This window comes from Oncorhynchus kisutch, linkage group LG6, assembly GCF_002021735.2.
Source record: "Oncorhynchus kisutch isolate 150728-3 linkage group LG6, Okis_V2, whole genome shotgun sequence".
NCBI classification, from domain to species: domain Eukaryota; kingdom Metazoa; phylum Chordata; class Actinopteri; order Salmoniformes; family Salmonidae; genus Oncorhynchus; species Oncorhynchus kisutch.
The window spans coordinates 41,897,746-41,922,911 of NC_034179.2; the positions used below are offsets into that span (position 1 = coordinate 41,897,746).

The following is a 25,166-nucleotide window of genomic DNA, read 5'->3' on the forward strand; positions in this document are numbered from 1 at the left end:
TGGTCAAAAGTAGAGCACTTAGGGAATAGGGTGCAGACCCTGGTCAAAAATAGTTCACTATATAGGGAATAGGGTGCCGTAATTTGGGATGCTGTCCAACATCAGTTGCCTGTCGAGTCACCGCGGTAACCGTGACAACACCTGCGCGCTCTGCATCACACAGTGACCTGTCAGTCTCACACGCCATGCTTTTATACTCTGGAGAGTAGCTTACAACCTCTTATAACACCATAGTGACCTGACTTAAGGTGTTAAATTAGTACAACTAAAGAGATCTGACATGATGGTTAGAGTCAATGACTGCATCCAAAACATAGGGCTGTCAATGGGGCTTACAACCTGCCATAACCACCTAATGTCCTGACATGGGGTTAGAATTAGTGGTCTGGGCCTATGGGCCTACATACAGAATACATAGGGTTATGAATGGAGCTTATGACCTGTTACAACAGCCTCAACACCTGACAGAGTTAGAATAAGCAATGTTATATGAGGCTGGTGTTCACTGAGTTTGTGGCACATTTGTCGCCAAAATTTTCATGATCCAAGTTTCAGTAGAATATCAGTCCTTCACACCTGAAACATAATCAAACAAATAAAAACAAATAAACAAACAACAGTGACCCAGCAGGCTTTCTATAGAGCTAAGAGCAGCAGGGGCCATAAAATAGAGATATTTGGCAGGAATACTAGAAGTGGAAGGTTGCTACTTGCCAGCGTTGCATCAGTGTTAGGGAAAGCAACTAGGTGGAGGTATACGCACTAGGCGAGAGAGAGTGAGAATGAGAGAGAGAGGGTAAAGGGGGACAGTTGGCTGGACAGTGTTGGGCAGAAGCTATGTTCACTCTTACTTGGCAAAATAGAAACCCCCAGAGCTGCTTTTAGAGATGATCTCTAACCCAACATTACATTCCTGTAACATGTTTTCTTAAGCACAGTATGATGCATATCCTCTTACAGGACAGGTTGTAGCCTACTCATTGTGTCGTCCCCCCCCCTCCCTATGTAGTGCATTGTATTTTACTTTACCTTTATTTAACTAGGCAAGTCAGTTAAGAACAAATTCTTATTTTCAATGACGGCCTAGGAACCCTAGGTGGGTTAACTGCCTGTTCAGGGGCAGAACGACAGGGTAGCCTAGTGGTTAGAGCGTTGGACTAGTAACTGGAAGGTTGCAAGTTCAAACCCCCGAGCCGACAAGGTACAGTGGAACAGGCAGTGAACTCACTGTTCCTAGGCCGTTATTGAAAATAAGAATTTGTTCTTAACTAACTTGCCTGGTTAAATAAAGGTAAAATAAAATGTGTACCTTGTCAGCTCGGGGATTTGAACATGAACCTTTCGGTTACTAGTCCAACGCTCTAACCACCAGGCTACCCTGCCGCCCCACCATATAGCCAATAGGGTGTCATTTGGGAAAGAGCAGAAGTATGTGTGGACTTCTGTGCGTGATCAGCAAACTCGTGAATGACACGTACAGCAGCGTACTGAACTGATTTAGTTGTGTTGTTGATGACGATGGGGGCCAGAGGATGCCACAGAGAACTGTGGCAGTAATTCCAGTGTGTTATAAATAGATCTGATCGCACACCTTGCCTGGTGATAATATAGGAACTAAAAGATAGGAACTAAAAGATAATACCGCAAAATTGTGTGAAGCACAGGCATATGAATTAACTTAGTAACTAACCACTTCAGTAGTACAGCATTCTATGAATAAAATCTACTTGATATGGTAAGTGCCTTTGGAAGTGGGCGAGAAAGGGTGCTGTGGAGACTCTGAAGCAAACTCAAGTAGTCTAATGACGCTCCTGTTGGTGTGGCATAAGGGGGCATAGGGGGTGGGCACGACGCAGCTTTTAAAGCACATTATATATCATTACTTTTTTTAGAGGCCCGGAGTGCTTAAAGAGCAGACTAATTGTGCTGTGCTCTTCTCGCTAATTGTTCTCCTCGTTCTTAATAAGGTGATTTATATTCACTTTGTAATAACAACTAGCCCGTTTAGGGATTGTTACAGTCTGATACAGTTCTTCTCGCTGGTTTTTATCTGGGGTTGTTAAGGGGCGAGCCCATTGGCTGTGTGTCTGTTTGGGAGTGGGCTGACGAGCAGTGACAGGTCTGGTCTAGATTGTGAGTGATGTGCTGGTGGTCTATAAGGAGCTCAGTGGATGATGCTTTAGGGTCTGTATTCACAAAGCATCTCAGAGTGTGTCACACCCTGATCTGTTTCACCTGTCTTTGAGCTCGTCTCCCCCCCCCAGGTGTCTCCCTCTCCCCTCATTATCCCCTGTGTATTTATACTGGTGTTCTCTATTTGTCTGTTGCCAGTTCGTTTTGTTCATCAAGCATTTTTCCCCTTGCTCCTGTCTGTTTCACCACACTGGATTATTTAACTTCTGCCTGCCCTGACCCTGAGGCTGCCTGCTGTTCTGTACCTTTTGGACTCTGATCTGGATTACTGACCTCTGCCTGCCCTGACCCTGAGGCTGCCTGCTGTTCTGTACCTTTTGGACTCTGATCTGGATTACTGACCTCTGCCTGCCCTGACCCTGAGGCTGCCTGCTGTTCTGTACCTTTTGGACTCTGATCTGGATTACTGACCTCTGCCTGCCCTGACCCTGAGGCTGCCTGCTGTTCTGTACCTTTTGGACTCTGATCTGGATTACTGACCTCTGCCTGCCCTGACCCTGAGGCTGCCTGCTGTTCTGTACCTTTTGGACTCTGATCTGGATTACTGACCTCTGCCTGCCCTTGACCTGTCGTTTTGCCTGCCCCCTGTTCTAGTAATACACTTTTGTTACTGCGACACTGTCTGCATCTGGGTCTTCCCAAAAATGTGTGCTGATCTAGGATCAGATCCGCCTCTCTCCATGTAAGCTTATTTATTAGAATCTAAAAGGCCAAACTGATCCTGCACTCTTACATTGAGCTTTATGAATACAAGTGAGATCATGTACACTTTTGTATTGATGTTAGGAATTGTGCATGTCTTGGTAGATGCTATAAGCATGATGAAGAAGACTAAGTGAGGAGTCAATGGGCAGAAAGGGTTGGTAATAAGTAAAACTATTGTTAAAATGGTTTCCCAGGCCTTTTTGCCTCGTTATGAACAAAGAGAGAGACTGAAAAACAGCTTCTATCTCAAGGCCATCAGACTGTTAAACAGCCACCACTAACATTGAGTGGCTGCTGCCAACACACTGTCAATGACACTGACTCAACTCCAGCCACTTTAATAATGGGAATTGATGGGAAATGATGTAAATATATCACTAGCCACTTTAAACAATGCTACCTTATATAAAGTTACTTACCCTACATTATTCATCTCATATGCATACGTATATACTGTACTCTATATCATCGACTGCATCCTTATGTAATACATGTATCACTAGCCACTTTAACTATGCCACTTTGTTTACATACTCATCTCATATGTTATACTGTACTCGATATCATCTACTGTATCTTGCCTATGCTGCTCTGTACCATCACTAATTCATATATCCTTATGTACATATTCCTTATCCCCTTACACTGTGTATAAGACAGTAGTTTTTTTGGAATTGTTAGTTAGATTACTTGTTCGTTATTACTGCATTGTCGGAACTAGAAGCACAAGCATTTCGCTACACTCGCATTAACATCTGCTAACCATGTGTATGTGACAAATAAAATTTGATTTGATTTGATTTGACTCACAATTCCTGACATTTAATCCTAGTACAAATTCCCTGTCTTAGGTCAGTTAGGATCACCACCTTATATGAAGAATGTGAAATGTCAATAATAGTTGAGAGAATTATTTATTTAATCTTTTATTTCACTTTCATCACATTCCTAGTGGGTCAGAAGTTTACATACACTCAATTAGTATTTGGTAGCATTGCCTTTAACTTGGGTCAAACGTTTCAGGTAGCCTTCCACAAGCTTCCCACAATAAGTTGGGTGAATTTTGGCCCATTCCTCCTGACAGAGCTGGTGTAATGGAGTCAGGTTTGTAGGCGTCCTTGCTCGCACATGCTTTTTCAGTTCTGCCCACACATTTGCTATGGGATTGAGGTCAGGTTCTTTGTGATGGCCACTCCAATACCTTGACTTGGTTGTCCTTAAGCCATTTGTCACAACTTTGGAAGTGTGCTTGGGGTCGTTGTCCATTTGGAAGGCCCATTTGTGACCAAGCTTTAACTTCCTGACTGATGTCTTGAGATGTTGCTTCAATATATCCACATCATTTTCCTACCTCATGAAGCCATCTATTTTGTGAAGTGCACCAGTCCCTCCTGCAGCAAAGCACAACATGATGCTGCCACCCCCATGCTTCACGGTTGGGATGGTGTTCTTCGGCTTGCAACACTCCCCCTTTTTCCTCCAAACATAACGATGGTCATTATGGCCAAACAGTTATATTTTTGTCTCATCAGACCAGAGGACATTTCTCCAAAAAGTATGGTCATTGTCCCCATGTGCAGTTGCAAACAGTTGTCTGGCTTTTTTATGGCGGTTTAAGAGCAGTGGCTTCTTCCTTGCTGTGCGGCCTTTCAGGTTATGTCCATATAGGACTCGTCTTACTGTGGATATAGATACTTATGTACCTGTTTCCTCCAGCAACTTCACAAGGTCCTTTGCTGTTGTTCTGGGATTGATTTGCAATTTTCGCACCTAAGTATGTTCATCTCTAGGAGACGCGTCTCCTTCCTGAGCGGTATGAAGCCTGCGTGGTCCCATGGTGTTTATACTTGCGTACTATTGTTTGTATAGATGAACGTGGTACCTCCAGGCGTTTGGAAATTGCTCCCAAGGATGAACCAGACTTGAGGAAGTCTACAATTTGTTTTCTGAGGTCTTGGCTGATTTATTTTTATTTTCCCATAATGTAAAGCAAAGCACTGAGTTTGAAGGTAGGCCTTGAAATACATCCACAAGTACACCTCCAATTGACTCAAATTATGTCAATTAGCCTATCAGAAGCTTCTAAAGCCATGACATCATTTTCTGGAATTTTCCAAGCTGTTTAAAGGCACAGTCAACTTAGTGTATGTAAACTTCTGACCCACTGGAATTGTGATACAGTGAATGATAAGTGACATAATCTGTCTGTAAACAATTGTTGGAAAAATGACTTGTGCCATGCACAAAGTAGATGTCATGATGTCAAAACATTTGTGGAGTGGTTGAAAAACAAGTTTTAATGACTCCAACCTAAGTGTATGTTTAACCTCTATATACAGTGTTTAGTATTTAGTCAGCCACCAATTGTGCAAGTTCTCCCACTTAAAAAGATGAGAGGCCTGTAATTTTCCTCATAGGTACACTTCAACTATGACGGACAAAATGAGAAAAAAAATCTAGAAAATCACATTGTAGAATTTTTTATGAATTTATTTGCAAATTATGGTGGAAAATAAGTATTTGGTCACCTACAAACAAGCAAGATTTCTGGCTCTCACATACCTGTAACTTCTTCTTTAAAAGGCTCCTCTGTCCTCCACTCGTTACCTGTATTAATGGCACCTGTTTAAACTTGTAATCAGTATAATAGACACCTGTCCATAACCTTAAACAGTCACACTCCAAACTCCAATATGGCCAAGACCAAAGAGCTGTCAAAGGACTCCAGAAACAAAATTGTAGACCTGCACCAGGCTGGGAAGACTGAATCTGCAATAGGTAAGCAGCTTGGTTTGAAGAAATCAACTGTGGGAGCAATTATTAGGAAATGGAAGACATACAAGACCACTGATAATCTCCCTTGATCTGGGGCTCCACGCAAGATCTCACCCCGTGGGGTCAAAATGATCACAAGAACGGTGAGCAAAAATCCCAGAACCACACGGGGGGACCTAGTGAATGCAGAGAGCTGGGACCAAAGTAACAAAGCCTACCATCAGTAACACACTACGCCGCCAGGGCTTCAAATCCTGCAGTGCCAGACGTGTCCCCCTGCTTAAGCCAGTACATGTCCAGGCCCGTCTGAAGTTTGCTAGAGAGCATTTGGATGATCCAGAAGAAGATTGGGAGAATGTCATATGGTAAGATGAAAGCAAAATATAACTTTTTGGTAAAAACTCAACTCGTCGTGTTTGGAGGACAAAGAATGCTGAGTTGCATCCAAAGAACACCATACCTACTGTGAAGCATGGGGGTGGAAACATCATGCTTTGGGGCTGTTTTTCTGCAAAGGGACCAGGACGACTGATCCGTGTAAAGGAAAGAATGAATGGGGCCATGTATCGTGATATTTTGAGTAAAATCCTCCTTCCATCAGCAAGGGCAATGAAGATGAAACGTGGCTGGGTCTTTCAGCATGACAATGATCCCAAACACACCGCCCGGGCAATGAAGGAGTGGCTTCGTAAGAAGCATTTCAAGGTCCTGGAGTGGCCTAGCCAGTCTCCAGATCTCAACCCCATAAAAAATCTTTGGAGGGAGTTGAAAGTCCGTGTTGCCCAGCATCAGCACCAAAACATCACTGCTCTAGAGGAGATCTGCATGGAGGAATGGGCCAAAATACCAGCAACAGTGTGTGAAAACCTTGTGAAGACTTACAGACAACATTTGACCTCTGTCATTGCCAACAAAGGGTATATAACAAAGTATTAAGATAAACTTTTGTTATTGACCAAATACTTATTTTCCACCATAATTTGCAAATAAATTCAATGTGATTTTCTGGATTTTTTTCCTTCTCATTTTGTCTGTCATAGTTGAAGTGTACCTATGATACATTACAGGCCTCTCTCATCTTTTTAAGTAGGAGAACTTGCACAATTGGTGGCTGACTAAATACTTTTTTGCCCCACTGTACATATATTTTTATATTGCAGACTTTGACATTGCGCGTTCTGAAGTGTCGTAATTTCTTGTTATTTTTTAAACTTCTGGATTATGTGTGTATTGTTATTGTATTGCTAGATATTGCTGCATTGTTGGAGCTAGAAACATAAGCATTTCACAGCACATGCAACAACATCTGCAAATCTGTGAACGTGACCTATAAACTTTGATTTGAATTGAGGAACAGCCCACCCCTCCCCAAACCCTAACCTTAAAGCTTGAGACTGAACTCAGACCAGTGTCAAGTGGCAACTTCTACTCCACTACCCCATCCAAGCGCCCTCCTCCCCAGCCAAAGTGCAGCAGCCTCCCCTAGGAATAAGAGCACAGAAGGGGGCAGAGAGGGGCTTAGGTTTCCAAAAAAACAGTTGGGCTGCATCCCCATTCTCCGCCCTATTCAAGAAGTATGCACGTGTACACTCCACCTTGTCATTTATTTCAAAACACTGGATTGGTGTAGAAGCATCAACTGAAGGGAGAATGCTGAAGAATCGGGACGTAGCCTCAGAGGGAAATGCTTGAAGAAGGAAGAAGCAGGAAGCAAAGCATGCTGGGATGACTCACACATAGCCATACCAGACTGAGAATGTCTGCTCGAAGCCACCGTCGTAGCCTGCCTCCCACGACATGTTGACCCAGGTGGTGGAGACCGCTGCGTGCACGTTGGCCGGGGCGTGGGGGCTTGTGCCTGGGGAGGGGGAGTCATGTGGGGATAGTGAGGAGGGTGGGAGTGAAAGAGGGAGTAAAGCATGAAGCATAAACCACACACGTACTTAAATCACACACACACACGTTGGAAGTCAGCTCTTGCTCATATGTGTAGGCATTGTGTGGTTGTGTTAGGACTATACTAAGGTGGTAGGCCTGAGTTTCATTAGAGATCTTCAATCTGTGTATCTATGTGCATTGAGATTATGGGTCACAGTAAGTCTTGGCATGGTGTCTAAAGAACAAGCTTAGGCCTCTGAGCCAGCTAGACTCGACCTGAATCAGAGCCACACTGTGTGTGTGTGTGAGAGTGGCCAACTTCTTTAACAACTACATATAGGTGACTCTGGGTGAGAACGTTTCTGTTGCATGTGTTAGTGAGACAACATCATCTTAGAGCTAGGGTCGATTTTCTTGAATTTCCGCCTGACTGACCAAAGTAAACCGCCTGTTACTCAGGCCCAGAAGCCAGGATATGCATATAATTGGTAGCATTGGATAGAAAACACGTTGAAGTTTGTAGAAATGTTAAAATAATGTATGAGACTATAACATAATTGATATGGTAGGAGAAAATCCAAAGAAAAGCCAACCTGAATAAAAAAAAATTGGAGGTCCCATGCTCTTATAATGAAAAGCCATGGGTCCTATGCTATTCTAGCTCCCAGATTGCCATTTCTATGGATTCCACTAGGTGTCAACAGTCTTTGTTTAAGGTTTCAGGCTTATTTTGTCCAAAACGAGTAATAAGTTGGAGTTTTGGTACAAAGAGTCCCAGTGGAAAAATCAGTCTATCGGCGCGCGATGAAGGCGCACCTCCTAATTTTACTTTTCTATGAAATATTATAGTTTATTTACAATAGAAACGTAGTTTGACTTGTTTGAACAAAGTTTAGCAGTAGCTTTTTGGACTCCTTTGTCTGCATGTTGAACGAGTGGATTACTGATATCGATGGCGCCAACCAAACAGACCTTTGGGATATAAAGAATAATTTTATCTAACAAAACAACCATTGATGTTATAGCTGGGACCCTTGGGATTTCAAACAAGAATGTAAGCTTTTAAACAATATAAGAATATTGTATGTTCATAAATGTTTTAAATGATGCTTATTTATTTGAATTGCGTGCCCTCCAATTTCACCTGATGTTGTCGACAGGTGTCCCGCCAGTGGGACGCCTAAGCCTTAAATATACAGTTGTCATGTAATATCTTAATTAGTTGACATAGTAACCGTAGAAGATCTCTAGTAGATTATTTGAGAAATCTCTGGCAAATTACAGTCTCCCCTACCAATTAAACACGAAAATGTGCTGAAATGTAAAGGAGTTGGACATATTCCGATCATCCACCAAATATACTGAACAAAAATGTCAAGTGTCAAATTTTCCATATGCACAAAAAGCTTATTTCTCTTACATTCTGTGCACAAAGTTGTTTACATCTCTGTTAGTGAGCATTTCTCCTTTGCCAAGATAATCCATCCACCTGACAGGTGTGGCGTATCAAGAAGCTGATTAAACAGCATGATCATGACACAGGGGAACCTTGTGCTGCGAACAATAAAAGGCCACTCTAAAATGTGCAGTTTTGTCACACAACACCACAGATGTTTCAAGTTTTGAGGGAGCGTGCAATTGGCATGCTGACTGCAGGAATGTCTATCAGAGCTTTTGCAAGATAATTTAATGTTCAATTCTCTACAATAAGCCACTTCCAATGTCACGTTAGAGAATTTGGTAGTATGTCCAACTGGCCTCACAACCGCAGACCACGTGTAACCACGCCAGTCCAGGACATCCACATTGGGCTTCTTCACCTGTGGGATTGTCTGAGACCAGCCACCCGGACAGCTGATGAAACTGAGGAGTATTTCTGTCTGTAATAAAGGCCTTTTGTGGGGAAAAACAAATTCTGATTGGCTGGACCTGGCTCCTCAGTGGGTGGCTGCGTCCCCGCCCAGTCTTGTGAAATCCATAGATTAGGGCCTTAATTTATTTATTTAAATTGACCGATTTCCTTATATGAACTGTAACTCAGTAAAACCATTGAACTTATTGCATGTTGCATTTATATGTTTGTTCAGTATACATTAACACAATCATCCAATTGGCTGTGAGAGAGAAATCCATTGGCAAATGGAACGCCTGCAAATTGTTCCTTTGACTGTTGAATGCCAGACACCAAAGACACAGTTTAACAGTGTCCCGAATACCCCCGTCTGTGAATCTTGCCCCCACGCACAAAGACCTCCATACAGGCAATATCAGCAGACATCTAACTGAAGACTAAGTGGTCGTTTTCCATAGCCAGCTGTAGCTATGGACACTAACACTACTACAAAAAAGCATAATCGGAACTGGACGACCTATACACAACAAGTGACAGTTTATCTATCGGTTGTCCTTATTTATCAAACAAACTAGACAGTCGTGGCCAAAAGTTTTGAGAATGACACAAATATACATTTTCACAAAGTATGCTGCCTCAGTTTGTATGATGGCAATTTGTATATACTCCAGAATGTTATGAAGAGTGATCAGATGAATGGCAAATAATTGAAAAGTCCCTCCTTGCCATGCAAATGAACTGAATCTCCTAAAAACATTTCCACTGCATTTCAGCCCTGCCACAAAAGGACCAGCTGACATCATGTCAGTGATTCTCTCATTAACACAGGTGTGAGTGTTGACGAGGACAAGGCTGGAGATCACTCTGTCATGCTGATTGAGTTTGAATAACAGACTGGAAGCTTCAAAAGGAGGGTGGTGCTTGGAATCATTGTTCTTCCTATGTCAACCATGGTTACCTGCAAGGAAACACGTGCCGTCATCATCGGTTCAATTGTTTTCAAGAAGGCTTCAGGGTGCCCAAGAAAGTCCAGCAAGCGCCAGGACCATCTCCTAATGTTGATTCAGCTGCGGGATCGGGGCACCACCAGTACAGAGCTTGCTCAGGAATGGTAGCAGGCAAGTGTGAGTGCATCTGCACGCACAGTGAGGCGAAGACTTTTGGAGGATGGTCTGGTGGCAAGAAGGGCAGCAAAGAAGCCACTTCTCTCCAGGAAATACATCAGGGACCGACTGATAATCTGCAAAAGGTACAGGGATTGGACTGGGGTAAAGTAATTTTCTCTGATGAATCCCCTTTCCCATTGTTTGGGGCATCTGGAAAAAAGCTTGTCCGGAGAAGACAAGGTGAGCGCTACCATCAGTCCTGTGTCATGCCAACAGTAAAGCATCCTGAGACCATTCATGTGTGGGGTTGCTTCTCAGCCAAGGGAGTGGGCTCACTCAAAATGTTGCCTAAGAACACAGCTATGAAAAAAGAATGGTACCAACACATCCTCCGAGAGCAACTTCTCCCAACCATCCAGGAACAGTTTGGTGACGAACAATGCATTTTCCAGCATGATGGAGCACCTTGCCGTAAGGTAAAAGTGATAACTAAGTGGCTCTGGGAACAAAACATAGATATTTTGGGTCCATGGCCAGGGAAACTCCCCAGACCTTAATCCCATTGAGAACTTGTGGTCAATCCTCAAGAGGTGGGTAGACAAACAAAAACTCACAAATTCTGACAAACTCCAAGCATTGAGTATGCAAGAATGGGCCAGAAGTTAATTGACAGCATGCCAGGGCGGATTGTAGAAGTCTTGAAAAAGAAGGGTCAACACTGCAAATATTGACTCTTTGCATCAACTTCATGTAATTGTCAATAAAAGCCTTTGCCACTTATGAAATGCTTGTAATTATAATTCAGTATTCCATAGTAACATCTGACAAAAATATCTAGACACTGAAGCAGCAAACTTTGTGGAAATTAATATTTGTATCATTCTCAAAACATTTGGCCACGACAGTAGAGCTTTCAGCAGTGGAAACAGTCTCTGTGTCTACCTTCCCAATGCTGCGAGCCCAGCCCAGTTCGCTCATCTGTGATTTGCGAATGCTGGCGCGACTTCATTGACCTTGCAAAATGCTCATTGCACATGTCCCCCAGGTGCTTTGGCTGACGTGTTGAGCTTTGGCAAACTGTCAAGCTGTTGACGCTGCTCTGCACAGCCCCGCCTCTCTTCACTATCCTTAGATCACACAAGGGTCCTATTCATTAAGGTATGCAACGGAAAACATTTTAAAACATTTTGCAACAGATCATGAAAATTCACATTTCTGATTGGACAAGACCAGGTTGTCCCTCTCTCTTTCAGTCGGCTTTCCTCCGTTTGTCGCATAATGAATACAACCCAGTACTACTCAGCTTCCTATTACTTGTATTTGATTACGTGTTCCTTTGCGTGTGTGTATGTACCTGTTCCTGTGTGTGTTCGATGTGTGTGTGCATGAGTGTTCATGCCTCTTCCTGTGCATGTGTATGGCGGAGTGGCTTGTACCAAAAACTTGGAGGTGTGTGCTGGCAGTGATGCTCGTGGCAACGTTGGTGGCGACACACTCCCACTCCCCGTGGTCTTCCTTGCCCAGGGACTTGAACTGTAAGCTGCCGGTGGGAAGGACGTTGTGCTTGCTTTTACTGGGCTTCCCTACCTTAAAAAGAGAGAGGGGAAGAGAGAGGAGTTACATCTCACAGAACAGCACATACTGTATTGGTTCTGGCAAGGAAGGTAATTATCACCCACCCACACAGCCTCCAGACAGACAGACAGAGTAGATTAGTAGATAGACAGAGACAGACAGAGACAGAGACCGAGAACAGGACAGATAGACACACTGGTAGACAAAAAGAAGGCAGACAGACAGAGACAGGTAGACAACAAGGAAGATAGACAAAAAGGAAGGCAGACAGACAGACACACACAGACACACACAGACAGGTAGATTAGTAGACGGACAGACAGGAAAAACAGAAAGACCAACACTAAAACTTGTGCTTCCTCAGTCACTGTGGCACTGTGGAAGAGACTGTCCATATAACAAAACATTTCAGCATTGGCATCACGGCGACGGTAAAGGGAGACAAACAACTGCAAATCACATTGTTTTCATTGGGAGAGATTAAGAAGCTCCATAATCAAGAGACAATTGAAGGCTAACGCTAATGTGTTTGCCTTGATTGTTTCAACTGATAACGCCACCATTAAAATGCAATTAAAACATTGTGATTTCTAGGAGCCAGTTTGATTGCAACCTCATCTCATTCCTTGTGGCAAAGATGGAAACGATGACTCCAATATCAAGAATCACCATCGAACCACATTTGGCAGTGTCTGGTTTAGAAATTAAATTGTAGTAATAACCACCCGTTATCACTTAACATTACATCATTTGGGGATTTACTAGCAGTGAGTAGCTTGGTCAAATAGACTGTGTGAGTGTACAGCAACGTTCTACCTGATACCCATAACTTTAGAGTGAAAGGATGGAGAAGAGGAGCCGTAGCTCTGTCCTATTATAAAGTAAAGACTGTCAGACCAGACCACAGCATGAGTCTTTTGGATGGTGGGAGGGTCGCTTCACTTACCTTCCGCCATGTGATATTGGGATAGGGAAATTCTCTCTCAGCCGCACAGGGGATGACCAGCTCTCTCCCAGCCTCCTGCCTGTATTCCCCTCCGGGAACAATCGAGAACTTAGGGGGATCCTGCCCAGAGAGAGTGTTCCCCAATGGGGGTGAGATTAGAGTAACATACCGAGATGGGTGTAGCAGTTAGGCTAACTCGAAGCATAGAAAATGCATAATGATTGATATACTAGCTAGCACGCTACGCTAATTACTGTTAGTATCAGCCTGCGTACCTTTAGCACCAGAGGAGTGGGAGCGGACCATCCCTCAGAGCCCAGGGCATTGTAAGGCATGCAGGTGTAGGTGCCCAGAGAGTCCTCCGTCACCTCGGCCACGCGGATGCTCCCGTCCTCCATTTGGCTCCAACCAGGGTACTGTGGGAACAAAGAGGGGCTAACGCTATGACATTGCAATGTTTGTATGGCTGGGCTCACCAGTGGCACAGCACTATCCCGTCATAGAGCAGAGGAGACTGTGGCTTCAAGGAAGTGAGAGGTGCGATCAGTCCCCAAATGTTCTCACTAGTTAAAAGTTCTGAATCAAAAGGGACTGAAAGCAAGGGCAAAAAGTAGGGGAAGGAAACAGAAAGAACAGCTAGATTTTGTCTGGGATATACACAACAATTGATCCACCCCTAGAAGCCTTAAACTAGGAAACTTAACCACTAGGACGTCCTCCTTAATGCACATGTGAAGAGCTTAGTTCATCACCTTTGTCGCAGTTCCAAGCCTGAGGAGATTTCACAGTCTGTCATCCAAATTCAGGTAGAAGTTGCCCTTCTAGGCACAGATCTACGATCAGCCTACCCCTTAGCCCTAAACTTAACCATTAGGGGGGAAAAACACAAAACTGACTTTAGATCAATGTCTAGACGGGGCAACTTCACCCTACTCCACTAAGAATTCAGTTCTGGGGGAAGATGTATAAGAAAATATACTAAGACTAGTAAAGTCTCCACCCCCCTAAACGGAAGTTTCAGGCAAGTCTATGGGCTAAATGTCCCCTCTTCCGAAATTCAAAAGATGCAAAATCGTGATTTGTCCAAATGATCATTGACGAAAAATCTGAGCGCAGAACAAAGTTCTTCGTTACACGTCGCATCCCACAATCTGTTGACAGACGCTACGATACCATCTTATGTTACGTGCGTCTGTCCATGAGAGAGTTTGGATTCAGTGATGTCAAACGGGTTTTAGTGATGTCAAACGTTCTGAACATTGCCGATAGAAATAGAACAAATAGAGCTGATACCATTCCCTATTTCTACCTAACAGACAATCATATCGGTTTTACACAATACATTTATCTCTGAACATTATGGGTCATATTCATTAGGCATAAGAAAAGGGACTTCAACCGGGAGGGGCTTCCTGAGCATGTCCAATAACAAAATGCACATTTTCGTTTAGCTACAGTGTGTTCTAATGAATATAACCCTTGATTCACCTTCTCTATCCGGAGGGGGTTGCCATCTTTTGTCCACTTGACCAGCGTGACAGGCGGGTTGGCGTCGACAGGGCAACGGATGAAGCCTGGCAGGCCAATGGCCACATAGATGGCAGGTGGCATGTCTTTGACACGGGCAGGGTCTGGGGCGAGAGAGAGAAATACAGTTAATTTGTATTGTATTTATTGGACAAAGGACAGATGGTGGGAAAGGTAGAGAGTTTGTCGCAAAGGCAGTGGGCTGGATTCGAAACCAAACCAACATGGGCAAATATACACTGAGCGTATAACACATTAGGAAAACCTTCCTAATATTGAGCTGCACCCGCTTTTGCCCTCAGAACAGCCTAAATTCGTCAGGGCATGGACTCTACAAGGTGTCCAAAGCATTCCACAGGGATGATGGCCCATGTTGACTCCAATGCTTCCCACAGTTGTGTCAAGTTGGCTGGATGTCCTTTGGGTGGTGGACCATTCTTGTTACACACAGGAAACTGTTGAGTGTGGAAAACCCAGCAGCATTGCAGTTCTTGACACAAACCGGTGCACCTGGCACCTACTACCAAACCCTGTTCAAAGACACTTAAATCTTTTGTCTTGCCCATTGCCCACCCTCTGTATGCCACACACACAATCCATGTCTCAATTGTCTCAAGGCTTAAAAATTGTTCTGTAACGTGTCTCCTCCCCTTCATCTACACTGATTGAAGTGGATTTAACAGGTGACATCAATAAGGGATCATAGCTTTCACCTGGATTCATCTGGTCTATTATGGAAAAAGTTTTGTACAAGGTATAGACAGCGCCACTAACCGCTAGCTAGATCGCCCAGGCCACGAGATAAATATCTTTATGGTGGAGTAACATTGGTAGGGATTACGGGACCAGTACTGCAGCAGGAGACAGGGGAAATAACAGGTTTTATGAGCACGGGCTATCATTACATGATAAACTGTGCTTCGGTAGCAGCTGGTCTGAGAGCAGTAGCTGTGGAGGTTGTGTGTGTGTTCGGAGTGGATGGGTAAACACTGACAAGTAAATGGAGAAATATGTTTTGAGTACGTCAATTAATTTTCCAAGGAAGGAGAATCCTAGACAAATATATAGAATGGCATTGTGTGGATTAAAATGAGTATAGAGCAGGATGACCTCTTCAGTATTCAGACAGAGGCGTCCGTGGCTGAGTGGAGTCACGGCTGATATAACTTTATCTGGCAGCACGGATAGACGAGAGGAAAGAGGAAAGACACTAAAGTCAATGCCCTAGCCAATAACTTTGAACAAGCTCGGAAGCATTAGAATAGTAGGGCTGCTTAGCGAAGTAAGGTCAAAGTAGGTTGTTTCAAAGAGGTGTTTGCACGATGTCTTGCCAACCCGAAGAAAACTGTGCTGGCTTGCATATTTTTTTGCCACATATTTTCACAAATTGGTGGATGTATAAGCAGGTCAGCTCAGTCCAATTTGATTTGGCTCAGTAGTGTATTCTGTGAGAGTGTCCATGGTATCTTGTTCAGTGTCACTATGTGGTAGAGATGACAGATTTGCCACTGGACCTTACATTACACCACAATGAATGGCACAAACCAACAAACTTGTCTGCACTCCCCATTAATTTCCTCTGTGTTGTCTAACCTTTTAAGCAGACTGGTCTCAGTGTGTCATGTCTGATGTGAATAATAAAGGACAGATTCAGACTTTGTTATCTAGTCAGAGCCAGGTGATAATGGCTGCAGGAGGCCGGTGCTGCTTGGAAAGGAGCGGTTTGGAAAAAAATCCCTCTCAACATCTTAATCTTTGGCGAAGTGCCACAGTCTATTTATAGAAGGGGAGAGAGGAGGTGGGGTAGTGTCAGGCTCACTATAGCTCGCATACACACTTTCTCTAACATGCACATATCTTTATTTTATGTCCGGTCTCGCTTTACCACATGTACCAAAGCTGATTATTATGCGTAATTCACCAGTGAAAGGGAAGAAGAGAAGGGGACTGAAATTGAAACAGGAAAAGTTCTCTCTCTCTCTCTCTCTCTCTCTCTCTCTCTCTCTCTCTCTCTCTCTCTCTCTCTCTCTCTCTCTCTCTCTCTCTCTCTGCGTAGTGCTGCACTGCAATCAGTGGACTAGTGGGGCCGCTATCGCCCACGCTGCCTAGCCCACCGACCGTCTGTAGCTGACGTCACTGCAGAGGAGAGGGTTTCCACAGAGAATGATGTCACCTCTCCCCCTCCTCCCTCTTTTGCAGCGCCTGTCACACACGCACACAGTACAGAAACAACCGGTCACGGTCGCGCTGATCGAATTTTGTGTGTGTTTGAGTGTGCGTGTGGTGGCATATAAGGGTTTGAGTGTGTGTGGCCGCTCTCCTGGGGCAGGTATGGAAGCATGGTAGCCTGCAGCCCAACCAACCCAGAGAGGGCACAGTGATGGGGGGATACACCTGAGAGAGATGGAAGAAGAGAAAGGAAGAGGGAGGGGGTTGAGTGAGAACAGGCACAATGGAAGGAGAGAGAGAGATAAAGAGATGGAGTTGACAATTTGGCAAATTTGGCAATTTGGCAATTTGCATTTCAGAAAGGCATAAGATGATGAGATGATAGGAATAAATACGGAGAGAGGAGGAAGAGACAGAGTGAAAGTGAAAGAGTGTCCGGGTACCTCAGACAATGCAGTGCCTATGCAGTATACAGTGCATTCGGGAAAGTATTCAGACACCTTGACTTTTTCCACATGTTGTTAGGTTACAGCTTTATTCTAAAATGGATGAAATAGTTTCCCCCTCATCAATCTACACACAATACCCCATAATGACAAAGCAAAAACAGGTTTTTGTGGAAATATCACATTTACATAAGTATTCAGACCATATGTATCCAGATTACAACCTTGAGTCTTCATGGGTATGACTTCACAAGCTTGGCACACCTGTATTTGGGGAGTTTTTCCCATTTGTCTCTGCAGATCCTCTCAAGCTGGATGGGGAGCATCGCTGCACAGCTATTTGCAGGTGTCTTCAGACATGTTCGATCGGGTTCAAGTCCGAGCTCTGGCTGGGCCTCTAAAGGACATTCAGAGACTTGTCCCGAAGCCACTCCTGTGTTGTCTTTGCTTTGTGCTTAGGATCGTTGTCCTGTTGGCAGGTGAACCTTCACCCAAGTCTGAGGTCCTGAGCGCTCTGGAACAGGTTTTCATAGAGGATCTCTGTGCACGTTGCTCCGTTCATCTTTCCCTCAATCCTGACTCGTCTCCCTGCTGCGGAAAAACACCCCACAGCATGATTCTCCCACAATCATGCTTCACCGTATGGATGGTGCCAGGTTTCCTCCAGAATGCTTGGCATTCAGGCCAAAGAGCTCAATTTTGGTTTCAACAGACCAGAACATTTTGTTTTTCATGGTCTGGGAGTCCTTTTGGCAAACTCCAAGCAGCATGTCATGTGCCTTTTACTGAGGAGTGGCCCAAAGGTTCTTCTCCCCCGATTTATCAGTTTGGCCGGGCGACCAACTCTGAGAAGTCTTGGTGGTTCCAAACTTCTTCCATTCAAGAATGATGCAGGTCACTGTGTTCTTGAGGACCTTTGATACGGCAAACATTTTTGGGACCCTTCTCCAGATCTGTGCCTTGACACAGTCTTTTCTCTGAGCTCTACGGACAAATCCTTCGACCTCATGGATTGGTTTTTGCTCTGACATGCACTGCCAACTGTGGGACCTTATATAGACAGGTGTGTGCCTTTCCAAATAATTTCCAATCAATTGAACTTACCACAGGTGGACTCCAATCAAGTTGTAGAAACATCTCAAGGATGGTCAATGGAACAGGATGCACCTGAGCTCAATTTCGAGTCTCATAGCAAAGGGTCTCAGAATACTATCTGTTTTTTATTTGTAATACATTTGCAAAAAGGTATAAAAACCTGTTTTTGCTTTGTCATTATGGGGTATTGTGTGTAGATTGATGAGGATTTTTATTTATTTAATACATTTTAAAGTAAAGCTGAAATACTAAATACTTTCTGAATGCACTGTATCTTAATTTTTTGAAGTGTTGTCTTGAAGTATTACTTAACGGCCTTGCTGCAAACAGAATGGTTGATTTGGAGTGGATTTCTTTTAATACAGACTTCCTTCTTTGAATTTTTTATATTTTCAAGTATTGTGGTGGCAGCATTATGTTATGGGTATGCTTGTCATCGGCAGGGAGTGGGGAGTTTATTTGGATAAAAATGAATATGAAAGTCTTCTGTCTTCTGAAAACCTAAGCCTTTTTCTGCAGGACAATATCATACATTTCAATGCCAAAGACCAGAACTTACTTGTAATGGCTGTCAAAGGTACTTCCCCCAAAAATGTACTCTGGGGTGTGAAGACGTATGCAATCTAGACATTGTTGTTTTTTAAAAATGGTTTAATCCCTTTTTAGATGTAATTTTAAGCAAAACGATAAACCTGAAAAAGGGGTGTGTAGACTTTCCCTAGTGGCTGTACATCACCACGCCCCCAGAAACCAGAAAGTCACACTATACACCTACTATAATCACACTATACACCTACTATAATCACACTATACACCTACTATAATCACACTATACACCTACTATAATCACACTATACACCTACTATAATCACACTATGCACCTACTATAATCACACTATTCACCTACTATAATCACACTATTCACCTACTATAATCACACTATACACCTACTATAATCACACTATTCACCTACTATAATCACACTATGCACCTACTATAATCACACTATGCACCTACTATAATCACACTATAATCACACTATACACCTACTATAATCACACTATACACCTACTATAATCACACATTGCACCTACTATAATCACACATTGCACCTACTATAATCACACTATGCACCTACTATAATCACACTATACGCCCACCATAATCACACTATACACCTACTATAATCACACTATGCACCTACTATAATCACACTATGCACCTACTATAATCACACTATACACCTACTATAATCACACTATACACCTACTATAATCACACTATACACCTACTATAATCACACTATACACATACTATAATCACACTATACACCTACTATAATCACACTATACACCTACTATAATCACACTATACACCTACTATAATCACACTATACACCTACTATAATCACACTATACACCTACTATAATCACACTATACACCTACTATAATCACACTATACACCTACTATAATCACACTATACACCTACTATAATCACACTATACACCTACTATAATCACACTATACACCTACTACGCAGCCCTAATTGTCAATCGCTCAGCAGTCCGTTAGCTGTCAAAAGACCTCAGTGGCAGGCAGAAGACAAGAATATCATTCAAATTCTAAAAATAGAACAGCATTGGCTAGCTAGAAATGTCTCTGCCTCTCTGCATTCAGCCTCGGGCAGTGACTTGCTTTGGGAAATCGGTCGCTACTTGAGAGAAAAAAGCTCCCTCTCTCTCCGCAGCCTGTGTCAAAAAAGTGTCTGGTCTCTAAAAGCGATGATGTAATGCTCGCTACCCTCCCTCCTGACTGGTGCTGCCTGCCCCTCCTGCCCTTCCTCAGGCGCATGAGAAAATAAATATCCAATTTGGAGCCGTAGAGGAGGAGAGAGTGGGGGAATGCAAAATGTCTGTTGCCTTGGCTACCCAAACGAATCATCACTACCCGCAGACGCGGGGCCACATTTCTCGCCGGTGGATGGATATTACTGGTGCTCAACGCTCATCCCTGCCTCCATTCATTTGGAATACAATATGGCTGATTTACCTCAGGGGAACGACGAGGCTGGCGTACTTGAAAGTCACGACTCATAAATGAAAGGCGGGCTGTGAATAATATTGATTAATCAATGCCAGTGTGACCGAAAACTAAATAGAGCGTATCATGCTAGGAGAATATTGCTGAATGTGAAAGTGACTCGAGTGACCTGGAAGAAGAGTGACTTCAAGGTCACCGTTTCAATTCTAACCCGCACGGTTCCCAGCATTGGTGTGCATGTGTTGGGGTTAAGAGACACAGAGTGTGTGTAGTGGTTGGATGGATCAGGGTTGGAGCTAATATGCCCACTTGGCCGAGCTTGGGAGGTCTGGAATTGGCTTGGAGTCCAATGTAACCTATCTAACTTATTCTATACCATGGCCAGATATAGTGCCATATTTCCTGTATTCAGATTCAAAAGGCATTAGCTTACATCAAATGTACATACAGTAAGATGGAAAATTGTCTTTGGCTTGTTGAGAGCTTGGGACTGACTATAAGGTTCTATCTACAAAAAGATGATTCTGAGATAATTGGACTTAAAGTTCCAAAACCTTAATGGCTTGAATGGTGTCAGCCAGCGGCATAACTTAAGCTGGGAATAGTAGAGGGGGGGGGGGGGGGGGGGGGTTGAGCATTAGGTCAGTGTGTATGAGTTGCGCTCTCTGTAAAAGCAAGCAGAGCAGAAAATGACTGATGTACAGTTGAGGTCGGAAGTTTACATACACTTAGGTTGGAGTCATTAAAACTCATTCTTCAACCCCTCCACCAGTTTCTCGTTAACAGACTACAGTTTTGGCAAGTCGGTAAGGACATCCACTGTGTGCATGACACAAGTAATTTTTTCAACAATTGTTTACAGACAATTAATTATTAATTATATGTCAAATAATCTATCACAATTCCAGTGGGTCAGAAGTTTACATACACTAAGCTGACTGTGCCTTTAAACAGCTTGGAAAATTCCAGAAAATGATGTCATGGCTTTAGAAGCCTCTGATAGGCTAATTGACATCATTTGAGTCAATTGGAGATGTACCTGTAGATGTATTTCAAGGCCTACCTTCAAACTCAGTGCCTCTTTGCTTGACATCATGGGAAAATCAAAATAAATTGTAGACCTCCACAAGTCTGGATCATCATTGGGAGCAATTTCCAAACGCCTGAAGGTACCAAGTTCATCTATACAAACAATAGTACGCAAGTATAAACACCATGGGACCACACAGCTGTCATACCTCTCAGGAAGGAGACATGCTCTCTCTCCTAGAGATGAACGTACTTTGGTGCGAAAAGTGCAAATCAATCCCAGAACAACAGCAAAGGACCTTGTGAAGATGCTGGAGGAAACAGGTACAAAAGTATCTATATCCACAGTAAGACGAGTCCTACACGGACATAACCTGAAAGGCCGCACAGCAAGGAAGAAGCCACTGCTCTTAAACCGCCATAAAAAAGCCAGACTATGGTTTGCAACTGCACATGGGGACAAAGATCATACTTTTTGGAGAAATGTCCTCTGGTCTGTTGAAAGAAAAATAGAACTGTTTGGTCATAATGACCATCGTTATGTTTGGAGGAAAAAGGGGGAGTCTTGCAAGCCGAAGTACACCATCCCAACCATGAAGCCAGGGGGTGGCAGCATCATGTTGTGGCGGTGCTTTGCTGCAGGAGGGACTGGTGCACTTCACAAAATAGATGGCGTCATGAGGATGGAAAATTATGTGGATATATTGAAGCAACATCTCAAGACATCAGTCGGGAAGTTAAAGCTTGGTCGCAAATGGGTCTTCCAAATGGACAATGACCCCAAGCATACTTCCAAAGTTGTAAAAAAATGGCTTAAGGACAACAAAGTCAAGGTATTGGAGTGGCCATCACAAAGCCCTGACCTCAATCCCAAAGTAAATTTGTGGGCAAAACTGAAAAAGCGTGTGCGAGCAAGGAGGCCTACAAACCTGACTCAGTTACACCAGCTCTGTCAGGAGGAATGGGCCAAAATTCACCCAACTTATTGTGGGAAGCTTGTGGAAGGCTACCCAAAACGTTTGACCCAAGTCAAACAATTTAAAGAAATAAATCATTCTCTCTGCTATTATTTTGACATTTCACATTCTTAAAATAAAGTGGTGATCCTAACCGACCTAAGACAGGGACGTTTTACCTATATTAAATGTCAGGAATTGGGAAAACTGAGTTTAAATGTATTTGGCTAAGGTGTAGGTAAACTTCCGACTTCAACTATATATCTGGTGGCTATGGAGAAAGATGATGGGGAGTACGACGTGAGAACAACATGGCTTGGGAACACCTCTTGGATCCTGTAGTCTGACGGGGAAGACTTGGTGAAAGCATGAGGAAGCTTTTTTAGAGCATTCATTTTTGCCAACCTCAACAGAAAAGTATCCTGAAGACATAGTCAGTCTAACACAGAGTGGGAATTGTCATGTTTTCAAACTTCGGGTTGTCATGCATATATAATTATGCATAGCTTATCACATTGTTAATACTGTTATGTTTTGTGTCTTTTTGTTGCTTTCCAAGTCTTATGCTATAACTCTCTTAGGAACCAGAAGGAGAAAGTGGAGAAACTAAAAGTTTTCCATTTGACATGGAACAAGACAGCAGATTCAGCTGGAATGGCATTTTGTTATGTGATGAGAGATGGAAATAAAAGTGTGTATGATGTGATCATAGTACAGAGGCCATAAGTCTCTGAGTTTGTAAACCTCACGTTGAATGTTTGTCATCATTGTTTGTTCATTTATAATCATTTGTTAGTTTTTTTAATTCATGTTTTGTTATCACCGTTTGTCCATTTAGAAGTAATTTCCAAGTTCATATAAATTTAACATTAGGACGCTATTTTTCAAGAGGAGGGACAGTTGGATTCAGGCTAAACTTTGAACATTGAGATATTAAATACATGATAGATCAAAAGCATAGAATATAAGGAGTGAAAAAGACTGGGTTTTATGTCAGAAGTTAATGGTTTTCTGTGGAAAGACAGATGGCTTTGGAATGTGTTGGGTGGAGATCTTGGAAACTAACAACGCCACTGAGGGAGACTGGGTAATGTATAACGTTTACATTGTCAGGATATGTTATTGTTAGCCATCAGGGATCCTCTGGGAGGAGAGGAAACAGTCTTGTATCAATAACCATGACAGCCTTGAGTTGGGGAAGAGTGAGCACTTTGGGGTAGAAGTCCGGTTAGATGAAATGAGGAAGAACAGGTATCACTTAGGTTCTGTCTAGCAACAGAGATGCATTGGATGTTCAGTTGTGGAGGAGACTCAGCCTAGGAGAAAGGGTTAAATAGCAGTGCTTGTGTGAATATTTTGTGTTGTCTGAATTACAGCTGTAACGACCCTTTGGGAAGAATTAAACTTGGTTAAGCTTCTCTAGTGTCTGTGAGTTATTTACTCTGAGAAATAAGAACCTAACAGGGCTCTGCTGCAGGGTGATGGACCCCTAAGGACAGGACGGGGCAGATTTATTGTGTGCAAGTAAAAAGTGCTCTACAGTACTATTAGTCCTATGATATTAATTATAAGGAGGATTTGCTGTTTCTGTTTGTTAATGTATATTTGAGGTGTATGTGGTTTTTCTTTTGTTTTGTGTTTCCAAACATTTCCCTTGTGAATGAAAAAAAATATTAAATATGTGAACTGGGAAGGAAATTGTGTCCGGAGAGAGTTGAGTTATTGACTAGACTGCTGGGGGTCGGACATGCAGGCGGCTCGAGCTGGATGGACGGTCAGGCTGAAATTTGGACGTCTTAATCAACAATCAAAAGTCTTTGTGTTTTTTCAAGAGTTGTTATTTTGTTAGGCTATTGGTTAAAGGTGCAACAATATTTATTATTGAATTACCTTTGATCTACTTCAGTCTTATTAATCACTTAAACATATTTCATAATGATCTCTTACCTAGCTTGATGACTTTGGGCATTTTTGCTTACTTTTTGTTCTAAATTCGAGACGGCATATTGGATTGTGTAAAAATGCAGGAAACTTTTATATTTTATAATCCCAAGCTCTCGTTGCGGCTCATTAGGGTGGGTAAGTAAAGTATAACACTCATTAAGTAGATTAGGTAGAGAACAGCATCAGCAGGACTGAGTGTACTCAGTTGCAGTGGGACCGCTCGACAGCACAGCTGCAGGTTCAAGTTGCTCTTATAGGTACAGATCTAGGATCAGCCAATGTCCTTTGTATGGCTGATGAGCAGAATTAGGTATGTTCGTTAGGATGGATCTTGCTGTAGTGTACACCCAGTAGCTCTGTGTGTTCTAATGAACACAAGTACATAAGGGGTAGGGGTTGACTGTAGAGGATAGGGCCAGACACTCACATTGCACTGTGACCTGGGCCCAGGCGGACGGGGGCTGGCCCAGGCTGTTGCTGGGGCTACAGGTGAATCTCCCAGCATCTTCAGGCTTCACACCGCTGATGATGAGTGAGCCGTCCACCAGAATACTGACTCTGTCCCTCAGTCCACTGCAGAGAAGGGAGGGAAGAGCATCAATATAGAGCCTACAACCACTTCCACAAGTACAATTGTCACTTTATTATGCATTAACGGCAACTAGGTGAAAATTCCATTTAAGTGGAAGTTAAGATATGCCCAAATAGCTAGGTTTCCATCCAATTGGCGACCTGACTATTCTAAAATATGCATAAAAACAATATGCACATTTTCCTACCAGAGGTGTGTTTCCATCAAACTGACTTGTTACAGATAAAAAGGTGATGACTGGTGCACATAAAAAATTCCCATGTACTGAATACAAAAAACAGAAGATCAATGTGTTTCTATTGCATTTTCAACTCTACCGATGGACTTGTCATAAAAA

The 25,166-nt window shown here is 43.0% G+C and overlaps 1 protein-coding gene across 3 annotated transcripts in view; it reads right to left on the reverse strand.

Moving 5' to 3' along the window:
- Positions 1 to 25,166, reverse strand: part of igsf9bb (immunoglobulin superfamily, member 9Bb) — a 185,656-nt gene that overhangs the window by 33,482 nt on the left and 127,008 nt on the right. For 2 of the 3 annotated variants that reach the window (XM_031826769.1, XM_031826768.1), the window contains 6 exons: positions 24,665 to 24,810; positions 14,519 to 14,661; positions 13,306 to 13,446; positions 13,031 to 13,150; positions 11,946 to 12,096; positions 7,408 to 7,531 (listed from right to left, as the gene is read on the reverse strand). In XM_031826769.1, the coding sequence (XP_031682629.1) occupies positions 7,408 to 7,531; positions 11,946 to 12,096; positions 13,031 to 13,150; positions 13,306 to 13,446; positions 14,519 to 14,661; positions 24,665 to 24,810 (825 nt within the window). The remainder of the gene's footprint in view (positions 1 to 7,407; positions 7,532 to 11,945; positions 12,097 to 13,030; positions 13,151 to 13,305; positions 13,447 to 14,518; positions 14,662 to 24,664; positions 24,811 to 25,166) is intronic. The other variant, XM_020484302.2, reaches the window with a different exon arrangement.